Below are 22,092 nucleotides of genomic sequence, written 5' to 3' on the forward strand. Positions count from 1 at the left end.
ATTGTTGGGTCAACTAGTTCGGAACGTAAAGTTCATATTAACTCACCACATGTATAACATATTATTATCAAATAGTACTCAAGAATAACAAATGGTAAATTATGGTGAAACATAAATATTTTTTAGCATCGTCTTTTGTGATTCCGCATGGTTTGTAAACCTGCTTCAGATAACAGTCCTTTGCTGTAAATACTACTGCAAGGAGCTCTCTGATGAGAACCTGCCAATGAAAATTCAAATAATCTCGGAAACGTAGCATTTCTTCATCTTTTTCCATTTACAGACGCCGTATTTTCCACATTTTCATATGGTTATAATTTTATTAAATTTCCAGGTACGACTTTTTCAATGACGAGTATAACGGCTGGAAGAATCCCCAAAGAATGTGGTAAGCCAGGTAAGGGCCACTACTGGACGATAGACGCTTCGGCAGAGTACATGTTCGAAGACGAGGGCAGTCTGAGGCGGAGACCACGCGGTTTCCGGCGAAAGCAACAGCTGAAGGCATTGACCGGTGGCAGTGCTTTCTATCCGGCGGGCATCACTGGGTACGAAATCTGCCTGTACGCCATTCAGGTGTTCATTGAAGTGCTGCCTACACCTTTATACTCCAATCCTTATTCCGACCATTCCTGCTCGTGGCACGAAGCTTTTTCGGGATGCATTGAGTTTCTGGTAGAACTTTCGCGTCTCATGAGAACGGTGTAGCTGATCGAGCTTTTCACATTCCTCCTCTTCCTGGCGGCGCTTCTTTTCCCGGAAGAGTTGGGTTTGCTGTCTCCGCTTCTGTCTATATCGTTCCACGTTCTGACGGGAGCTTGACGCAGCATTAGCTCCCGCGCAGTGTACTTCTCGTGTAACACTTGCTGACACTCATCATCGAACCACTCGTATCGTCGTATTTTTTATGTTTGTTTTAATCATGTTCCAACAGTCCTCAAGAGAAGCCTCGTTAATTTGTTCCTCTTCCGGCAACGCAACTGCAAGCGAATGTGCGTAGTTTTCAGCGACATCTGCTTATTTCAGTCGCGTTAGATTGTACCGTCGCGGGCATCGGTATCGAATGTTGTTCACAACGAAGAGTTTTGGGCGCATCTTAACCATCATTAGGTAGTGGTTCGAATCGATGTTAGCGCCTCGACAGGTTCTGACGTCAGTTATGTCCAAGAAATGTCGATCGTCTATCAGACCATGGTCGATCTGTGATTCTGTTTGATTTGGTGACCTCCAGGTGTATTGGTGGTGTTGAAAGAAGGTACAACGTACGGTCATATTCTTAGAGGTGGCGAAATCGATGAGTCTTAGGCAGTTTTCATTTGTTAACTGGTGTGCGCTGTACATACCAGTTACAGCTTTGAACTCCTCCTCTTTATCGATCTGGGCATTGAAATCTCCGATGATGATTGTTGGGAACACTGGCAACCGTAACTCAAAAAGCATCACAGGGCTCACCGTTGGCAGGCGACTGTCATCGGATTGACGTCATCGATGTGTCACCGAGAATGAGGTTGTCTCCTCAAAAACGTGTTCTTTTAGTCAGTCTATTTTAATTGTCTCACGAATAAAGTTTAAGTTATTGTAACGTTAGTATATTCTTTCATTTCACCACCTCGCAACGCGAGCGTTACAACAGTGGCGACGAGAACGCGAGTTTTTTTTCGTGAGTTTTACGAATTTTGACGGAAAATCCGCGTAGAGGAAGCGCGATCGAATTTCAACTACGACGCCGCCGCCGAACAAAAGGAAGCGTACCTTCAGCAAAATGGAGGGTCAACAGAATCAGCCTCCGAATGGACACCCACAGTTTCGTCAACAGCAGCTTCCTTCCCAAGCGGTGCCACCGGGTCTGAATCCGGGAAACAGTCCACCCGGTCATCAACAGCAGTACCATCAGCAGCCGATTTTTACCCAGGGAATGACGGCGGATAGTGTCATCGTACAAATTTTGCAACACCTTCAGCAGCAACAGGCAGTAACAAACCAGCTTCTCCATCAGCAGCGTGAAGGCACACATCAACAGCAGGAGTTCCTGCAACAGCAGGAAGCGCTTTTCCGGAATGCGATGTCATCAATCAACGTCAGCGTTCCCCCTAATCCAGTAGCCATCTTGGATTCGCTAGCTGGGAACATCAAAGAGTTCCAGTTTGATCCTGAGAACCACTGTACTTTCGCTGCCTGGTACGCTCGATACGAGGACCTCTTCGCCGAGGATGCACACAGACTGGATGACGATGCTAAAGTGAGGTTACTTCTGCGCCGCCTGGGAACCAACGAGCACTACAGATACGTGAGCTACATATTACCAAGTACGCCGAAGGATTTCACGTTCGACGTAACGGTTCAGAAGCTTACAGCACTATTCGGGACCACAGAATCAATGGTGAAGAAACGCTACAGTACGCTCACCATCGCTAAAACCCCGACTGAAGATTACGTCACTTTCGCGTGTCGGGTAAACAAAATGTGCGTAGAATTCGAGCTGAAGAAGATGTCCGAGCAACAATTTAAGTGCCTAATGTTCATTTGTGATCTCAAGGGTGAGTGTGACGCCGATGTACGTACCAGGCAACGATGATTTCACCCTAGAGGCGATGATTGATGAATGTCAGCGGCTAATCAATCTAAAGAACGATACAGCGATGATTGAAGGTCCATCCGGACAGGTGCAAGCAATCAAAGGAGGTTCACATCATCATCAGAGGAAGTTCCAGAAGCGGTCAACAGAACGATGGAAAGGTTCTCCAGTGCCGGAAGAGGTGAAGAAGGTTCCTGCGACTCCGTGCTGGAACTGTGGTGCGATGCACTACTCGAAGCATTGCAGTTTCCGCAACCACAGATGCAACGAATGTAGGCAGTTTGGCCACAAAGAGGGCTACTGTTCAACAACGAAACGTTCGTCCAAACCAGTGAAGCAGCGCAACAGGAAGGTTTACAGATTACCACCCGGAGTGAAGGCAGCACCAGGGGCATTTCAGCAGATAATTGATACCATGCTGGGCGGACTTTCGGATACCTCTGGCTACTTGGACGATGTTATCGTCGGAGGCAAGAATGCTGAAGAGCACCAACGAAATCTGCACGCCGTTTTACAGCGGATTCAAAAGTACGGTTTCACCATACGTCCTGAGAAGTGCTCATTTGCGAAGCCACAGATTCGGTACTTGGGATTTCTGTTAGATCGTCATGGCATCCGCCCGGATCCAGCAAAAATTGCAGCCATCATGAATATGGCGCCACCACAGGACTTGACCGGAGTGCGTTCCTTCCTGGGGGCAATAAACTATTACGGGAAGTTCGTCCCAAGCATGAGAACTATCCGTTATCCGTTGGATGAACTTCTCAAGAGCAGCACATCATTCATCTGGACTCCGGAATGCCAGCAGACGTTCGACAAATTCAAGGAAATATTGTCCTCCGAACTCCTGCTCACCCATTACAACCCGGAACAGGAAATTATAGTATCAGCCGACGCATCATCAGTCGGAGTAGGAGCAACGATAAGCCATAAATTTCCTGACGGCAAGGTCAAGGTTATCCAGCATGCTTCTCGGGCACTCAACGCTGCCGAACAACGATACTCCCAGCCGGATCGTGAAGGTCTTGCGATAGTGTTTGCGGTAACCAAATTCCACAAGTTCATATTTGGAAGGAGGTTCCAGCTTCGAACAGACCATGCACCGCTTCTACGTATTTTCGGGTCCAAAAAGGGGATACCGGTTTACACGGCCAACCGGCTCCAACGTTGGGCCTTAACATTGCTTAATTACGACTTTTCCATGGAATACGTCCCGACCGACAAATTTGGAAATGCTGACGTGTTGTCCAGGCTCATCAACCATCATGCCAAGCCGGACGAGGATTTCGTCGTAGCGTGCACCAACTTAGAAGATGATTTGAGGTCAGTAGCGATAAGTAGCGTCAGTTGTTTACCTCTCAGTTTCAGTATGGTACAACGAGCAACCAAAACCGATCCAGTACTGCGGAAGATTCACCGTTTCATCCGAAACGGGTGGCCAACATCCAAGTCTGAAACGCAAGACATTGAGCTGCGGAGATTCCATGATCGTCAAGAGGGATTATCGATCGTCCAGGTTTGCATCATGTTCGGGGAAAGGTTGGTGATCCCATCCATTTACCGAAAAAGGTGCTTGGCTCAACTCCACAAGGGCCATCCAGGGATGCATCGAATGAAAGCAGTCGCGCGCAGCTATGTGTATTGGCCGGGATTGGATGAGGCCAGTTTCGTCAGATATTGTCCACACTGCGCAGCAGCAGCACGGTCTCCTCCGAAGGCGAATACTGTACCGTGGCCATTACCCACCGCTCCGTGGCAGCGTGTTCACGCTGACTATGCGGGTCCGCTTGATGGGGAATTCTACCTCATTGTCGTCGACGCTTACAGCAAATGGCTGGAAATCTTTGCAACCCGGCAAATTACGACGAAAGCAACTACCAAGTTACTGCGTCCGCTCTTCGCCAACAAGGGAATGCCGGAACTTCTGGTTACAGACAACGGCACCCAATTCAAAAGCGAGGAGTTTAGCCAATATTGCCGTGAAAACGGAATACAGCATGTCACTACGGCGCCCTTCCATCCGCAATCTAACGGCCAGGCCGAAAGATTCGTCGACACTTTTAAACGTGCAGTCCGTAAAATTCAGGAGGGAAAAGGCAACATAAAGCAGGCTCTGGATGTTTTCCTTCTCACGTACCGGACTACACCAAACGCAAACGTGTCAGATGGGAGATCACCCGCCGAAGCCATGTACAATCGACCGTTGCGGACATCCATGGATCTGCTACGAGCACCGCGTGAACAGATGCCAGCAATTTGCACCGAAGCTACTTCAAGCCAACCGAGAACTTTCACAGCAAAGGATCCTGTATACGCTAAGGTCTACGCGAACAATAAGTGGACTTGGGTATCGGGCATCATAGTCGAGAAGATAGGCAAGGTGATGTACAATGTCCGGTTTAACAAAAAGATAATTCGATCCCACATCAATCAACTGAGGGCACGAGCAGCATCAGAACCGGATGCTGAGCAGATGACTCAATTGAAGAAGCAGCTACCAATCAACATCCTGTTGAATGAGTGGAAGTTGTCTTGTCCTGCATCACCTGCTGGGTTGGCAGCTACATCACCACTGCTGGAACAGCATGTCAATCCGTCATCAACAACGTCACCAGCGGATATGCCCTTGCCATTCCCAGCATTCTGTAGAATAAAGTCATCATCATCTTCGTCTTCAAATTCAGCGGACTTCCAATCCGCAAACGACTCGTCTCCTGCAATCAAGGTACCTAGGCGCTCTTCTCGCAATCGAAGGCCGCCTCAATGGTTCCAGACATACCACAGGTATTAAGGAGGGAGATGTTGGGAACACTGGCAACCGTAACTCAAAAAGCATCACAGGGCTCACCGTTGGCAGGCGACTGTCATCGGATTGACGTCATCGATGTGTCACCGAGAATGAGGTTGTCTCCTCAAAAACGTGTTCTTTTAGTCAGTCTATTTTAATTGTCTCACGAATAAAGTTTAAGTTATTGTAACGTTAGTATATTCTTTCATTTCACCACCTCGCAACGCGAGCGTTACAACAATGATCTTGGTGTCATGTTTTGGGCAGCGTTCGTAATCGCGATCCAGCTGCGCATGGAATTCGTCTTTGTCATCATCGGGACTTGCAAGGTGAGGGCTGTACACGTTAATGATGCTGATGTTGAAGAATCGGCCTTTAATCCTCAATCTGCTCATTCTTGGGTTGATTGGCCACCGTCCAATCACACACTTCTGCATATTGCCCATCACAATGAAAGCTGTACCTAGCTCGTTAGTATTGCCGCAGCTCTGGTAGATGGTATGTCCATCGCGAAATGTTCGTACTATAGATCCTCTCCAACACACTTCCTGCAGCGCTTCGGTGTCAAACTTGCGGTATTGATTCAGTTATTCATGGTAATTCTTGTTAAATGTTTTCTTCGTTGATTTGATCACAAGTCGACTGTGAAGTCTCGTAAGCGTTCACTTGGCTGAAGCTTCCCTCAAATAGATAAGAACAAACAGTAACATTTTATCAACAACGGCAATACCACCACTTTCCAAATCCGCCCTTTAAAACTTGCATTTGTCCGCATATATCGGGTGTAAAACTTTATTCGTTCCGTTGATACAAGATGGCTCAAGATGATATAATTAGTGGAAAGCGACAGCTGAAAGCTTTTGCAGAATCGTGGAGTGTCGACATCTGTCAACCAAACATTGTTTACAAAGCTTTGAGTTTTGCACAAGTTCAATTTTTATTGCGTTGGAAAGACATCGAAAGAATTTCATTGCAAAGCTGCACTGTTCGCGGGATGTGGTGGTTTTCTGTTTCCATTGGAAGGAAAGTTTGTGGAACTTTATGGTGACTTTGTACCATCGGATAGATTTTTAATGATTTAAAAGTGGTGAAAGAGTGGCGAAAAAGTTTAAAGATGAAAAGATTAGAGACATTACTCGTTCAAGATTCGAGTCAAACGCAAACAGAGCTTACAGAATCATTAGGAGTAATTCGATTTTGCACATCTGAAATGTTGCTTTTTGACATAGGACTATGTCTTTGATTTCTATATAGGGAGGGTAACTCTACGAAAAATGTATAAGATATTACTCAAAATCGTTATTGCGCTATATATTGTGTTGTACACCATTAGACAGGAAATTTAATCAGCTTTTTTTTTGTTCAAGACATGAACAGGGAATATAGTAAAAAAGTTACCAATTTGACGATTAAAATGGGTATGTTATTTCGATTTTACTTGTCACTCGTTTTTCCCCACAGCGCAACGAGCAGTCTTTCGCCTACAATTCGGCGTTAGCTCTCAAAGTGATTAGATGTGTATTATCAATAATTATCGATTTGTCGATAATAGCCATTTATCAGTTGGCAGAATTAATGGAGAGATGATCTAGGAATGATCTTGAAGATGATATTGGATGGTCTCACTCTATTCTCCCCAAAGATTTGACGAAAGTCTGGCCAAAAGGTTTAACGTTGATAGGGATTTTATTAGATTAAAGTTCAGGTTGTTGTCCAATCAATTCGTGCTTCATTCACGTTTTATCGTGTAGGTCTTGCTACTAACAGTTTATGTAATTGAGGTCCAGGATGTCATTATTTCGAGCATGTTGTTTTGTTATGTAAAAAATGCAATTAATGAATTTAGAAGTTCGAAAGGGTATACTAACGCATATTTTTCAGGGCTTCTATTTGATGTATCAAAAGAGAAAAAATATATATAGAGTTTGAACAATGAAAAAAATCAATTTAAATGTAATTACAACACACAATCACACTCCTATGTCAAAATCCCGTCCGAGGCCCTAGGTTCAAACCCGTCTACTTTTTGCATCTAGTCGTTACCGGGGACGAACAATGGATTCACTACGACAATCCAGAATGCAAAAGATCGTATGAAAGTCTGGCCAACCAGAAATATCAACGTCGAAGCCGAATATCTACGGTGCCAAATTAATACTCTGTATTTGAGGGGATCGAATGTGTTTGACCCACTATAAGCTGCTGAAACCTGGTCAAAAGATCAGCGGAAACTTCTAGAAGCAACAATTGATGCGTTTAAGGCGAGCTATTGTCGAAAAATGTCCAGATTAGGCGATCAAACACGAATCAGTAGTATTCCGTCATGACAACACTCGGCCTCCTATTGCTTTTCGAGTTGATTACCTTCCTATTGAGCGTAGTTCCAAGATGCTAAACTATAGGTGTTTCGTTCTTGACACTTTCATGACAATACCTGAGACGAGTAGCGAGACGTAGCTTTCTGAATTATTTACTTTTTGTTTGGTTGTGTGGTTATGGTTTCATATCAACTCGCTGAAGAAAACAACTGAAGGAAGAAATAAACAAATATATATTCGTGAAAAATAGTGTACTATAGCTGCAATAAGGTATTTATATTATATATTATAACCGCTCCATGTAATGTAATTAAACATACACATACTCTTTACAGATACACAGGTCGGAGGCCACTGATCATTCAACAAGAGCCAAAGGTTGTACCGCTCATGGCAACTCTACACGAGCTGAAGATTGTACCGTCCAGTGACCATTCTACCCTGGATTCCTCGAGTCAAGAGAGACGCACCACGATTGATATGAGGTACAGACTAGGGGGGCGTCGCTGATCAATGGTCAGTTATACTCCAATAGGAAGTATCCCGTGTCGGCCACACATACATAGTACTGGAGACTGCAACATCCCAATTATGAGATCTTTGTAATACTAACCTCGAGCCAACCGCGAGTAATCGGTTACATATTACTAACATAGTTGTAAGACAAAAATTGTTAAAATATTGGACTCCCGGCCCCGTCAAGCTACGTGCCTTAATAAAATATATATTTTGGTAAAAAAATTATATATTATTCAATATTTTTGGGGGACAGTGAGGATTTGATTAGCTTGTGAGTGTGATAAAAGTGCTATAAGTCTAAGAAATCTGTTGTCCAACTCCTCCACAGATAATCGTTCATCTCGCGGTTCACTATCATGCCAAAATTATATTGTGAATATTTTATTTACTTCAGATGCCGTATTATTGTGCTGTAAAAGGATGTGGAAACAAGGTTCTCATAACGAAAAATAACCCGGACATTGTTTACCACACTTTTCTCCGAGATGGAGATAAAAATCAAAAATCAAATCATATGCTCACGTCATTTCCATAGAAGCAGTTACGATGACCGACATCAAATGCGCCATGAACTTAATGGTACGAGGAAATATAGGATGTTGAATTCCAAAGTTAAACATTTTTTCTGCCTTATATGTATCAGCCATTCCATGTCTAACCTATATAGTGGTTCTCCGATTTTCGTGGAAAGTGGTAGATTGTAGACTTTATTGTAAAATATTAGACCCGTCTTTTCTTGTTTTTTTTTTATTAGGGCTGTGTGGTATACGTTGCAAATCGTGAATATTGTCACCGGATTAAGGGCATTGTAGTGATGTAGAACGTTGAACTTTTGACTAGTCTGAAATCGATCCACCGCCGCAACAATAAGAAATTTCTCACCGTGCAATTTTTCGAAATGACTGGTATATTGGAGGCGAATGAACTGCAAAGTTTAAAGCCTCTTAAAAACAAAGAAACAAACTGGTATACTCATCGGCAGTGCGGAAATACTCTCGGCATACAAAGCAGCAGCGCAAAGAGGGGTCCAAATTGTGTTTCAGCATACGTTCCACCGTAGTCACATAACGAATTTCCGATAGAAGTCGATTCGCCGCTACCATCTCTTTAATTTCCTTCAAAACTATGTCGTTTTGTAAAATTGCATCCAGCATACGCAGGAATTTGTTTTGCTTTTTGGAAGTCAACTCTGAAAAATCAACAAATATAATCGTTCTTTAGCGGAATAAATATATCAAACCGACCTACCAGCGTGATTGTTCTGTTCTTGCTGCTCCAGTAGGTTGCACAACCGCTCCATGTTCAATTTAAAATGATTTGGTCGATTACCATTGGCATGCTGTTGGATTGGCTCATTACGTGTTATCAAATTGTGGTTCATCAGCACCCAGCCCAACTCGTCCATTTTCACACGAGTGTTGCGGCGCAGTTTTATCTCTTCGAAAAGTTTTTCGCGTAGTTTCCGTTTGATGATGCCTCCGTCCTTGATCAGATTGTGCCGATAAATTCGTACCACGTACGATTCTATTTCATGCTTTTGCCCTGGTGATAAAACAAAAAAAAATAACACTCTCTTTTAAATGCTCAATAAAACCACATACGAAAAACGCTGCTTGCTTGGAAAGAAAAGCATTGATTGCGCGGCTAGAAGGTAAAATATACTCAAAACATCCTTCTGCACTGTTTTTAATTCGACCGCTGATTGTAGATATCTGAAAAAGTAGAAGCAATTATGAGAAATTGTTATACAAAAAAATCCAGAAAATTACCTGCCTACAGTGAAGCGCGAGCAGCTATTTTGCCAACGAATGCATTTGTCACCAAAAGATATGATTTGCTTTGTAAACAAATTTGTTTTTTCACGAGCAATGGCCGAACAGCAATTTTGACATTGCGGTCCACCTATAGTATAACGCCTTGCGTAGTTCTACGCAAGGCGGTATAATAAGGTGGAACGTTATGTCAGAACTGCTGTTCAGCCATTACTTGAGTTCGAATTGACAGCGACCAAACGAATGGCTAGAGTTTTCCAAGAAAGAGGATAACAAATGGCATGCAATGAGGAGTGCAAAGCGTTATGTATTTGCTGCGCATAAACGTTGGTTTTGTTTACGCTGTTGGCATCATTGTTGTGTTTCGGTGACTGCTGCAAGTTATTGTCTGCATTGCTGTTTTACGGGACGTGAGCGTTGTTGCCGTTGCTGCTGGGATTGGCAGCGATTGTGGGAGCTTTGCTAGTGGGTATATGAAAGAGCCACTACCGCCGGGCTTGTGCCGTACTGCTTTAGCTGGAGACTCACCTGATCGTTCGGGTTGTGAGACACAACAGCTAGTTCGATTGAAACCGGCACAGCGTAGGTATATGTTGGTGGGGACCGCTATGTAGCATAAAAATTAGACCAGCTTTGTTTATAAACAAAAAAGTCGCTGTCATTTTTCATCACTTCTCGCATCTTCCATGCCTTATCCTCATACTGTCGAAAACGAACCACCTGTCAATTCCAGCTCCTTGGTTCTACGTTAAAGGTAAACATTTTCGAAAAGAAAGACGTGCCTATGAACTCAATAGTATAGCGACATCTAGGTTTCATTTGGAGGTTTACGTCTGAATAAGACTATGAATTATTTGACAGAGCTTGTCTTATTAGATTTTATTTTATTCTCTGAGTGTAGTAGGAACGAAAAATCAACAAAAGTTTTCAAAGCAATCGCAATCGCAGGCACAGCACATTCATTTGTTATCCCATTTCGATAGTTTCCGGAGAAATGAATCGTCTTTTTGGAAAATCGAAACCCAAAGAACCGGGTCCAAGTATCAACGATTGTATTCAAGGGGTAAGATAAAGATGTTGCTTGTTCTTATACAAAATATATCAATATATGATATAGATGGAATGATGACTCACTCAGGCATCTCCAATTTCTTGATATTAATTTGTTTATTCTACCGAAAGATTGATTCCAGGGCAGCTACAATTGATCAGAAAATCAAAACCCTCGATGCTGAGCTACGCAAATACAAAGATCAAATGGCCAAAATGCGCGAAGGGCCAGCCAAAAACGCTGTTAAGCAAAAGGCAATGAGGGTACTCAAGCAACGCAAACAGTGAGTTTTGAGCCGTTTTAGTTATCAATGTTTTGCATTCGCATATATTAAAATGATCCACCAATCACACGACTATTACGAATGTATGATACCCGTCTGGCCTTAGTTATAGATATGTTGGATATCAAATTGCATGTTATCGTTGGGAACCATTGGATTTGGATCATTGTTTGGATTTGGATCAAATTTTCTAAAACAACATTCATATCTGGTGTCTCTCAGAGCCTAGTAGCTAACGTAGCGCTTTCCAAGATACAAGCTTCGGGTTTGATTTTCGCACTGATAAGAGAATTTATCGTCAAAGAGCATTGGTTCGAGGGAACTGTCGAGGGTGTGGTGGGATAAGCGATGAGCATTGTCAATCTCCGAAAAAATGTCACGGATCTGATGGTGGCTTGGAATATTAAACAGCCAAGTCACAATTTCACGATTTCTCTTGCGAGTTGACGCTTGGTCGCAGTGATTGGACAGGCAGAAGTCGGGAGTAGGTGCGAATAAAGTCGACTCAATTCCAGGCTTAAACCCTTTAACGGGTACTAGCAACTATATTGCCACCAACGATTTTATTTTTTTATCTTTTTTAACAATAAATTAGCACTTCCAATCTTATATGGTAACTTGTTCTGATGTTTAGCAACATGCCTGATTTTTTGAGCACGAAAAAAATCAAAAACTATTCATTTCGGAGCCATTTTTGTGTTAACAACTTCCAATTTAGGGCAACAAGAGCAAATTTCCCGTAAAGTAATTGAAAAACATAAATTTTGTTGAAATTTTCAATACATAAAGACTGCCCCAGAAAGTATGGACGCAGTCAGAAACCGCTGCCATTTCACAATACTTTATATTTGGTCCTTTTTTTTGGCTGCGTCCCGTTGTTTACTTTTGTCTCTCAGCACCTGTGCAGTGGCATATTTTTTCTAGCAGTGTTTTTCCAAAAAGCGTGGCCTTTCAGCAGAACAACGGCGAAAAATTGTGCACAAATGGTGTACAGAACCCGGATTGTCATTAAGAAAGTTAGCAAAAATCGAAGGTGTTAGTGAGAAAGCCGTGCGAACAGCGATCAGGAAATTCAGTGAGGATAACTCTTTTGAGGATAAACCGAAAACAGGTCGAAAAAAAGGTCCTGCCAGTCCTCGTTTGGATAAATGTATAATGAAGGCGTTCGAGCAAAAGAAAGAGGTATCCGAACGAGATGTGGCCAAAAAAGTTGGCACGTCGAAATCAAACGTTCATCGCGCAAAAGAACGTTTGAATCTGCGAACATATAAGAAGCAGAAGCAGCCAAAACGAACCCCAAAACAAGAAGCATCGGTCAGGCCCAGAGTGCGAAAGCTGTACGATACGATGCTTGCTGGGAATTCGAAGTGCATAATAATGGACGATGAAACATACGTTAAATTCGACTATAAATCCTTGCCGGGGCCACAGTATTATACGGCGCGAGAAGGACAAGTATTAGACAAGTCTGAAACATCCGTTCGAGTCGAAAAATTTGGTAAAAAGGCTATGGTCTGGCAAGCTATCTGTGGCTGCGGTAAAATTTCGCAACCGTTCATTACAACTGCTTCAATGAACAGCGAAATTTACATCAAGGAGTGTTTAAAAAAACGGCTTCTACCCATGATTCGTAGCAACAACGATCCTGTTGTCTTCTGGCCGGAACACCGGGCTGTTGTACTAATCTTATGTTAACAATATGTCGAAGGAAAACTAAGTTTCTAACATTTGTGTTTTATTTATACTAAAATCTGGGTGCGTCCATACTTTCTGGGGCAGTCTTTATGAACTGTCAGGATCTACTGAGTCTGATCATGAGTTTTATTAGTTGTTTTTGTTGAAACTAACATCAAAAATTCAAATTAAAAAAAAACATTTTTACCATCATGTGTTTTCCGCTAGACGGACAGGTGACAACTATATTGCCACCAACATTTTACGCTAGCCGGGCAGTGGCAACTATATTGCCACAATTTTTTTCAATGTTTTTGATAGTTTTGCGTACTGAACAAGATTATTTTGTATTTTTTAGAATGTAAACGTGTCATTGTATTGGAATTTGCGATGATTACATGCCTAGTTCTCACGGCCCGTGAAAGGGTTAAAGCAGGTTTTGAAGCTATTCTTAAGGATACTTCAGAGGAGCTACCATTGGGCCAATGAGTCCATAAGATCACACCAAATGAGGAATAACAAAGAGAAGCGACATTTTTTTGCGAGTACGGGAGCCTAAACATTGAGACTCATCGTGTATGTTGAGGGCTTGCATCTCAGCGCAAAGTGGAACAAATATATAGTTTGCTCGAGTTTAATGAGATGAGTTTGGGTATCTTATTGAAAACAGAAACCGTGATACTCTATCACCTATTTTTGCAGTTCGTTCGCTAGTTCGTTCAGAATTTATAAGATCTGCAGGATGGGCTACACATCAGATATCAATAATTGTATAGCGTAAGTTCATTCTTCAATTCTTCAATCTTCCACGAACGTCACTTCACGTTGGAAACGAAATGATTTGTATGCAAATTATCATCCCTATTCTGGACAAAACGGGCAAAATGTTCGAAATAGAAAATGGCAAAACGTTCGAAATAGGGAAAGCGAAGTTATAACTCGAATGAAATAACGGTTTCGAACAAAATAGAAATACGTCGGAATACAGAATAGGGCTGTATCTGCACTTGATTTTGTTTTCACCGTGAAGTGACGTTCGTAATCAGGCCCAATATGTATATTAGAGTGTTAATGAAAATGGTCATCTCGAATTGTCGAATGGAACCTCCTGCAAAATATTGATTCCCAATGCAAAATTTCAGTTCAATCGGACTTTATTTACTAGTGTCGTAAAGAAGTCAGACATGTAGTATACATTTCTCCTACAACACGTTCCATATTAAGCCCAACTACCGTTAGATAAAAAAACAAACTCTCACTTTTCCTTCTATTCCAAATAGTTCAGGAATGAAAATGGGACACGTTAACCCAAACAAAATTATCAAAAAGTCATATTTTTTGAAGAACTTTATTGAGAGAATAAAATCGTCAGTTAACCTTTTGCGGTCGTATTAAATTTTTATATGGGTGCCGTACTGGTCGGAATTGATTTCCCTTGGAAGAGCATATGGATGTATCATGTAAGATTATGAGAGCTAAATAAGATCTGTTTATTTGTAATGAATTTTAAATATGTATTCACTAAACAATGTGTTTTAATATAACAATTATATTTTTTAATTCTCCTTCGTGTATATCACACGAAAATAACCTACAAGTCTTACGAACCAGCCTGCGGCTGAAAGAGTCTCGAATAATGGCAATGAACCTACAAAACATTACATCAACTTTCGTACACATTTTTGTACTCCTCCCCTATTCACATCGTAGTTAAAAACACAATTTGGATTACTAACATAGACGGTGCCGCCTCGTTTTATCCTTTTTACTATAACTGTTGTGTCCGATGTGTCGTAGATATTCAGCGTCGTGACTATTCTCTTATGTTTCCACGCTAATAATCTTTTGTTATCCATTATTCATAGAAGCACCATATTGGCTCGTGAACAGGTTCACCAGACATTAAAATTCGTTAAGAAAAGTCTAAATTGATACATGGCTGAATAAAGTATATGATTAGTATGATTCCTGAGAGCAGACAAGCGACCACAAAAAGTTCAACCAATCAATCAAACATACTTAGATGTACCTGCTTTGTTCTCCAAAACGGAAGTATTTTTGAATGCTGAAGATACTCTCTGAAGTAGGTTAAGATTTTTGTAAATTTTATCATAAAATCTGTCAAATTCCTGATCAAAGTTGTGTTTGGTATTTATAATAGCGTTTATAGTTCAAACATTGAGTCGCGACAATATTGTACCCAAATATAGATCATTGAGAAAAATTCTTCCAGAATTGAACATTACGATTCCGTAATCCTCAAACGGTTTAAATGAATAAATATTGGAAGCACACTCATTTTCCCATACATTTGTTCTGTGAATTTCTGTCTTCACCCGTATTTTCTGTTCCAAAGTGGAGCCGTGATGTACAATTTTTATATTGCGAATGAGACGTGCGTAAATCGCTCGTTAGAAATGCAAATGCAGTGATCTTTCGTACGGAGAGATGGAATTCAAAGCGTGTCAACAACATATTCGCGTACAGACTCTCTCAATGACTGCTTAATATTCTTCAACTCCTATGCCTTTCAATTGCGCTGTCAGAATTTAGCTTTTTGTAGAAATCACACAGTTTAAACCCGTTCGAATTGCTTTATGAATCGGGAACCGGTTCTGAGTGGGGAATATCACAATGTCGACTGAAGCCTCTTTGTTTCGTAATCGCTTGAGCGTTTTCAATTAAATATTCGCCGCAGTGATTTTTTTTTACTTGTTTGGCGACCGATCTCGTTCAAAGGTGATTTGAGAGGATCTTCATCGAATTCAGAAAGGGTGTGTTATCGACGTCACAGTCGCCATTTTTGAACTTTGCAAACCATTTCCGTCCTGTAGACCTTTGCCACACACGTCGCAAATGTCGCTTTCTGACCTCGATGAAAAGCAAGGAAGAGCAGGTGTCGAAAATGTTGATTTTTGCCTCCTGGGTATTCCATTCCTAAGCGGGCTTTCAACCCCATTTCCAGCCGGAGTGATAAACAAACGAAATGATTGCAATAATTCCGTAATCAAAACGGTACGTTTGGTCAGCCTATTTCAAACTTAACATTTCATTCGCCTCCAAAATCAGATGGCGGTTTCGAATTAGCGAATGCCATATTTAAGATTTGTATTTCATGAATTTCAGATTTCAAATAGAGTTTTTTCAGAAATTTGAATCTTTTTATTTATTATAATGATACTATATACCATTGAGAGAATAGATCTTCACAATGTTTCCCCAATAAACCCGATCTATGGCTGCAGTTCTCCAACTCTGCACCGATTATTGCCAAGTCCTGCTCCACTTGATCCAATCACCTCGCTCGCTGGGCTCCTCTCCTTCTTGTTCCCAACGGATTCAATGCGAAAACCATACTTGCAGGGCTGGTGTCCGACAAATTTGCACCTGACCTGACACTCGCGTCACAAACGATAAAACCACGCAAATCACGAAGTAATGCATCTTGAATTGAATACTGCCGCAGTCTGGTCAGTCGTCGAGCAACCGCGCATGAATCCAGCCTGATAACTTCCCACCAATTTGTTCACAATTGGTCATAGGCGGAGATTCAGGATCGTAATTGCACGGTAGTTCCTACAATCCAGTTTGTCACCTTTTTTATAGGTGAGGCAGATTTCCCCATTCTTCCACTCTTTCTGTTTGTGTCCCAGATCCTTACTACCAACCGGTGCATACACTCAACAAGTTTCGCGGACCTCACTCAAGAGCTCCGCTGCGAGGCCATCCTTACCAGCTGCTTTGTGGTTCTTTAGCTGATTAATGGCCTCCTTAACTTCACTCTTCGTCGGGGGTTGAACATCGTCGTTGTTCACTGCACCGGTATAGTCCTAATCAACGCCATTTTGGTGTTCATAGAAATGCTGCCTCCACTTTTCGATCACCTCGCGTTTCGTCAAGATGTTTCCTTCCTTGTTCCTGCACATTTCGGCCCAAGGCCTTTGTGCGAAGGCGAGATATTCAAGCCTTCGAGCGAAAAATGTTACATTGGACGTTTTGACTGCCCGCTTTGTACATTGGACAAATAACGTTGCACGATGAGAATCTGAAAATAACTACTAAACAACGATCCAAATACTTGCACTTCGTGCTAAAAGCAGATCATTATTGTTATAACTCGTTGAATTGAACTAAAAACGATATCAACACCCGAAAATAACAAAAACTCAAAATGACCGAAGTGCGATTTCGTGTTGTATTGGTTGCTTTGTTACTTCGGATGTATCGAGCGTCAGAGGAAAGTGGTGTCCGAAGTAACAGTCGAGTGCTTAAAATTCGAATCTATACATTGGTCATTTTTTGTATCGGCCGTAAAAAGGTGAAAAGGATAGATACTTGAACGATTGTTTTCTCAATGCATTACATGATTGCTAACTAATAGTGTGCATCCATTAACTCGATTTGTTTACATTTGTTACTTAGGACGTTTTCAAAAGTTACGCGAGAATTCTTCTTTGTCGTCATCGGTGCTAGTTAGATGGGGACTGTGGACGTTGATAATGCTGATGTTGAAGGAGTGGCCTCGCAGCCTCTGTCCCGTTGATGACATTGGGATTTTAAAAAAAGTATGCCAAATGTCTTAAAATTGCATGAAACGTTGAGATTTTCATGTACTCCCTGTGCGACTTACCTCGTCGGTGTCGGTGAAAGAGTGCAGGATGATATATGGAGGAGCGGATATGCGTCTCGTGTGCATATGTGTGTGTATGCGTTGAAGCGTTACCCGATTAACGGTTGTGTACTGTTGCGCTTGCGGTGGTGGATAATGGTACTAACCCGTTATAGGTTAAGCCCCAAGTTAAGCTATATTGACATTGTATTTTACATGCCACACATCTCCCCCTCTCACCAAAAAAAAAAACAAATTCCAACAGTACAACTATAACCACAACAAACCATTCACTGACTGCAAAAGAGTATGTGTAGTATAAGAAAAGATGAAGTTGACTTTTATCAACATTCCTATTTTACTACTTCACAGGGTTTTGAAAGCATTATTCTGAAGCTTTGACAAATATTGCGGTATGACATTTAGGTTATTATAAGCAAGGCACTAGTATCCTAGCGAGGTACACTTGGATTTTTGGGCGACATGCTCAGATTTATTCATTATTATTGTTTCTGCATCCTCTAATTGGAGCTCTTTTTTTTGCGTTTCTACAACTCACTGTAGGTGTGCATTGTTAATATTAAAGTGTATTACAATTATCGATCAAAATTATTTTGACATGCCGTTTGTCGTTTATCCTACTTGAATGGCGCAAGTCGTTGCGGGTGGCTAACTGTGTAATAAAGATGATGCTAAAAGCTAGTGTACAAAGCACAAAACATTTCTCTTCAACCGGGCAGGCAACGGCTCATTCGCCTCTTACCTGCTTCATATTCTGGAATGATAGGCGTTCGGCAACAGTGCCGTCATCGAGCGTAGATCGCTTTCGATATTCTTCTCGAAAGTTACATAGCAATATATAGTATTCTCGGATACTGCTTGGGAGAGGCTTGATGTATTCCGGACATAATATCGTGTAGGCTCTTGAATTCTCATCGCTAGAGCCTGGGTTCGGTTTTGGAACCCATCGACTGTGCCAGGCTAGCAGTTAAAACGGGAAGGCGTAGGAGTGCGACTACCGTCGAGTAATCGGCGAGAATCTACTCGGTTTGCTTCACTTTTCGCTCATGTTTCTTTCCTTTCGGGTTGTTTGTGCTTAGAAGCTCGACTCCTGACTTGCTTGAGTTTTTAGGTCTTCAATGTGGGCTCTAGGCATCACTGGGAGTATCACTGGAAACACCGTTATGGTCGTTGCATTGATCTCGTTTGCAGCTTCTTCGTGGCCGCTCCCACCGCTGTAGTTCGATGAACATTTGCTGCTGTTATCATGACTCTCACTTTCGTCGATGTCGCTGGGATTTGTTTCTTGCATTGGTTTTTTATCATCAGGACGAAGTTCACCTGGGTTCATTCTTTCGATCGAATGTGCTTTCTGTCGAGTGCCATAGTTCAAGATTTTCGGAAGTATGTTGTAGAGATTACGAGTTTCAACCTGTAATTTGGCACATACATAATTTTAGCTATAAGACACCGGTGAACCAGTCATTGGATGCAAGAGCTTTATGCATTGGTCGATGGATCTTATTCGTTTATGGTTGTTAAAGATATCGTTAACTTTTTCAGCCAAACATTTTATCAATTTTTTATTTTTTTTTGCTTTGAATATTTTTGTGTCATCGTTTTGGATTTTGGATTGACAGCAGCGAATACATTTTTTTATGGGGCGTTTTGGAATGATTGCCACAGATTCACAATCATGTATTTTTTCGATTCCATCGTTTTGAAACGATTACAGCAGCTTTGCAATTTTGCATTTTTCAAAAACGTCGTTTTGAAACGATTGCAGCAGCTTTGTAAGTTTGCATTTTTTTCACAACGGCGTCGTTTTAGATTGACTGCAGCGGATGTATTTTTTAATGGGAGTCGTTTTGGAACTATTGCCGCAGATTTGAAAATATGTATTTTTTCAATTGAGTCGTTTTTTTGGCATTTTTCCAATGGCATAGTTTTGAAACGATTTTAGCAGCTTTGCGATTCTACTTTTTTTTTTTAATGCGTCGTTTTACACTGACTGCAGCAGATTTGCATTTTTTTTAAATTTTTTCAATGGTGTCATTTTAAAACGATTGCTGAAGTTTTGCAATTTTGCATTTTTTTTACAATGGCGTCGTTTTGAAACGATTGCAGTTTTGCGTTTTTGCTATAGCGTCGTTTTGAAACGAATGCAGCTTTGATATTTTGCGTTACTTAATGGCGTCATATAGCGTTGGCTGCAAAAGATTTGCAATTTTTGCAATTCTCGAATGGCGTTGTTTGTAAACGACTGATGCATATTTCCAGCTCTTTCCGGAATGCTTTAGCACTGCGTTGTCACAATTCACTTGCTTTTAACTCGAACTCTTATTTCAAGATTGAAAACGATGGAAGATTATTGGTTCACTTGAAAGAAATGGCAGGATCGCCAAATGTGCGACTTACCTCGTCGGTGTCGGTGAAAGAGTGCAGGATGATATATGGAGGAGCGGATATGCGTCTCGTGTGCATGTGTGTGTGTATGCGTTGAAGCGTTACCCGATTAACGGTTGTGTACTGTTGCGCTTGCGGTGGTGGATAATGGTACTAACCCGTTATAGGTTAAGCCCCAAGTTAAGCTATATTGACATTGTATTTTACATGCCACACACTCCCCCCCTTGAATGATTTTCGGTTTCCGAAAAACTGAAACTTTGACGTGTTTGCAACACTAGTGAATAAAATCCGATTGGACAGAAACGTTGCATAGGGTTTTTTCGCGGGAAACAACATTTTGCAGGAAGTCCCGTTCGAAGGTCACTTTTCCCATACATCCATTGATACTCCTATACTATCGATACTATCAGCTTTCTTCGCGATGAACTCAATCCCTAGCCTAATAGCTAGTGTTGACAAACTATTTAAAGTGTTTAGCAAGAGTCCTTGCAGGATACATGCTTTTAATCCAACGACAGATACTATTCCATCATTTGCAAGTGATTTTAGGCTGCAAGGCTGCATTTACGCAAATGTTTTACAAAGCTCTGGGTAAGACCCGACCAAATCTGCGAAAAATTCAAATGTTTTTTTTTACGATGCTGTCTGTACACATCATATTCATAGGGATGGTCGACCACGACCTCTTTCATCGATATCTTACGATTTATTCCTCGTCGGATATTAAATGTTCTTGGCTCTCTATCCGGTACATTTTAGATACGAGAATCAAGTGGAAAATCTACGCAATCAGTCTTTCAACATGGAGCAAGCTAATTTCGCCGCTCAGACCCTGAAAGATACCCATTCGACGGTCGCAGCAATGAAGGATGGTATGAAATCGATGAAGAAAGAGTTCAAAAAGATCAACATCGAGGAACTCGAAGACATCCAGGATGACATGGCCGATATGCTGGAGCAGGCCGACGAAGTGCAGGAAGCAATGGGCCGTACGTACGGAATGCCTGAGATCGATGACGATGAACTGCAGGCAGAATTGGATGCCCTGGGAGACGAGATTGCCCTAGATGATGACACAAGCTACCTAGATGATGTTGTGAAGGCCCCAGCAGCTCCGGATAGGGAACCGGGTGCAGACACTGTTACCAACAAAGACGGTATCCTGGTGGATGAGTTTGGATTACCTCAGATTCCGACGCAAGTGAAAACAACCTAAATTGTGGTTGTATCCGTTCACCCAAATATTTGTTTAGATTTTATTTGACGCTTAATGTACTAATAAATTAAGACTTACAATATGTGAAATTAAATTACACGCAAAGCATAAGTTGTTCTTTCGTTACAATAACATTCACTCAAAAATAATAAATTAACGAATTTCAATTGGAAAGAAAGCATCAGTGGTAGTTGTTAAAAAAAACCTTATTCGCTGATTTCATCAATAACAGGTACGTTTTGCAAGTCCGAACACTTTCTTCTTAGCAGAGATATTTGTTCCTTCAAATAGCGTTCTTTGGCGGCGGCTCTGGTCAGAAGTATTTTAGCTTTTTCCAACAGCTGGGATTTGTTCTCCAGTTGTTCCTTCAATTCATCACCTTTGAATTGTTCTTCTGATTGCTCGGCTTCATCAGTCGAACCTCTCCTGCTATTTTGAACATTGCAACGCGGGCAGCTGGCACTTGAAAGCAACTCTATTTCCAACTGAAGTGCGGCTACTCGGTTCAGTGCTTCTGAGTAGCTTTGCTGTAACTTTTCGTGTTCTTTCTTAAGACGATCAAAATTTTCTTTCGTTACATCCGTTACGCCCGTTTTTCCACCATCTTTCGAAGATCTTGGCGTGAGAAGTTTGCCTTCCATCAGTTGTTTATTTTCAACCTTGAGCTTCTCGACTACTCTTCGCAAGGCTAGCACGGTTTGTTCCAGTTTTGAGTTGTAATCCACTAACTCACTGTTGCTCACGGCTCCACTTCCGACCCCAGTGCGTGTCCGAGTGCATCGCGGACAAAGACTATCAAAATTAATGGTTTCCGGGCAGCCGGCAGTGGCTTTAGAGAGTTCTTCCTTCAAAACGTTGACATATCTGGGATGACAAAG

At 41.8% G+C, this 22,092-nt stretch overlaps 4 protein-coding genes across 5 annotated transcripts in view; 2 read left to right on the forward strand and 2 right to left on the reverse strand.

Annotated features, from left to right (window-relative positions):
• Window positions 1–2,591: 2,591 nt before the first annotated feature.
• On the forward strand, window positions 2,592–5,366 carry LOC129766813 (uncharacterized protein K02A2.6-like). Its single transcript, XM_055767409.1, has one exon. It carries the CDS (start codon window positions 2,592–2,594, stop codon window positions 5,364–5,366), a length of 2,775 nt encoding a protein of 924 aa, XP_055623384.1.
• A 3,778-nt stretch (window positions 5,367–9,144) lies between these two features.
• LOC129766814 (uncharacterized) lies at window positions 9,145–10,100 on the reverse strand. Its single transcript, XM_055767410.1, has 3 exons — window positions 9,802–10,100; window positions 9,449–9,742; window positions 9,145–9,389 (listed from the first exon to the last, which is right to left on the reverse strand). The coding sequence occupies exons 2-3, from the start codon at window positions 9,603–9,605 to the stop codon at window positions 9,145–9,147; spliced, it is 402 nt and encodes a 133-aa protein (XP_055623385.1). The 5' UTR covers window positions 9,606–9,742; window positions 9,802–10,100.
• Window positions 10,101–10,877: 777 nt separating this feature from the next.
• LOC129769637 (charged multivesicular body protein 5) lies at window positions 10,878–21,367 on the forward strand. The gene is made up of 3 exons (XM_055772027.1): window positions 10,878–11,035; window positions 11,155–11,306; window positions 20,758–21,367. Exons 1-3 carry the CDS (start codon window positions 10,967–10,969, stop codon window positions 21,212–21,214), a joined length of 678 nt encoding a protein of 225 aa, XP_055628002.1. The 5' UTR covers window positions 10,878–10,966; the 3' UTR covers window positions 21,215–21,367.
• The window catches only part of LOC129769634 (centrosomal protein cep290), a 43,741-nt gene continuing 42,874 nt past the window's right edge, over window positions 21,226–22,092 (reverse strand). For both annotated transcript variants that reach the window (XM_055772014.1, XM_055772015.1), the window contains one exon: window positions 21,226–22,078. In XM_055772014.1, coding sequence (XP_055627989.1) covers window positions 21,421–22,078 — 658 coding nt within the window. In that variant the 3' untranslated portion in view covers window positions 21,226–21,420. The remainder of the gene's footprint in view (window positions 22,079–22,092) is intronic.

This window comes from Toxorhynchites rutilus, chromosome 2 (genome assembly GCF_029784135.1).
Source record: "Toxorhynchites rutilus septentrionalis strain SRP chromosome 2, ASM2978413v1, whole genome shotgun sequence".
Lineage (NCBI taxonomy): Eukaryota > Metazoa > Arthropoda > Insecta > Diptera > Culicidae > Toxorhynchites > Toxorhynchites rutilus.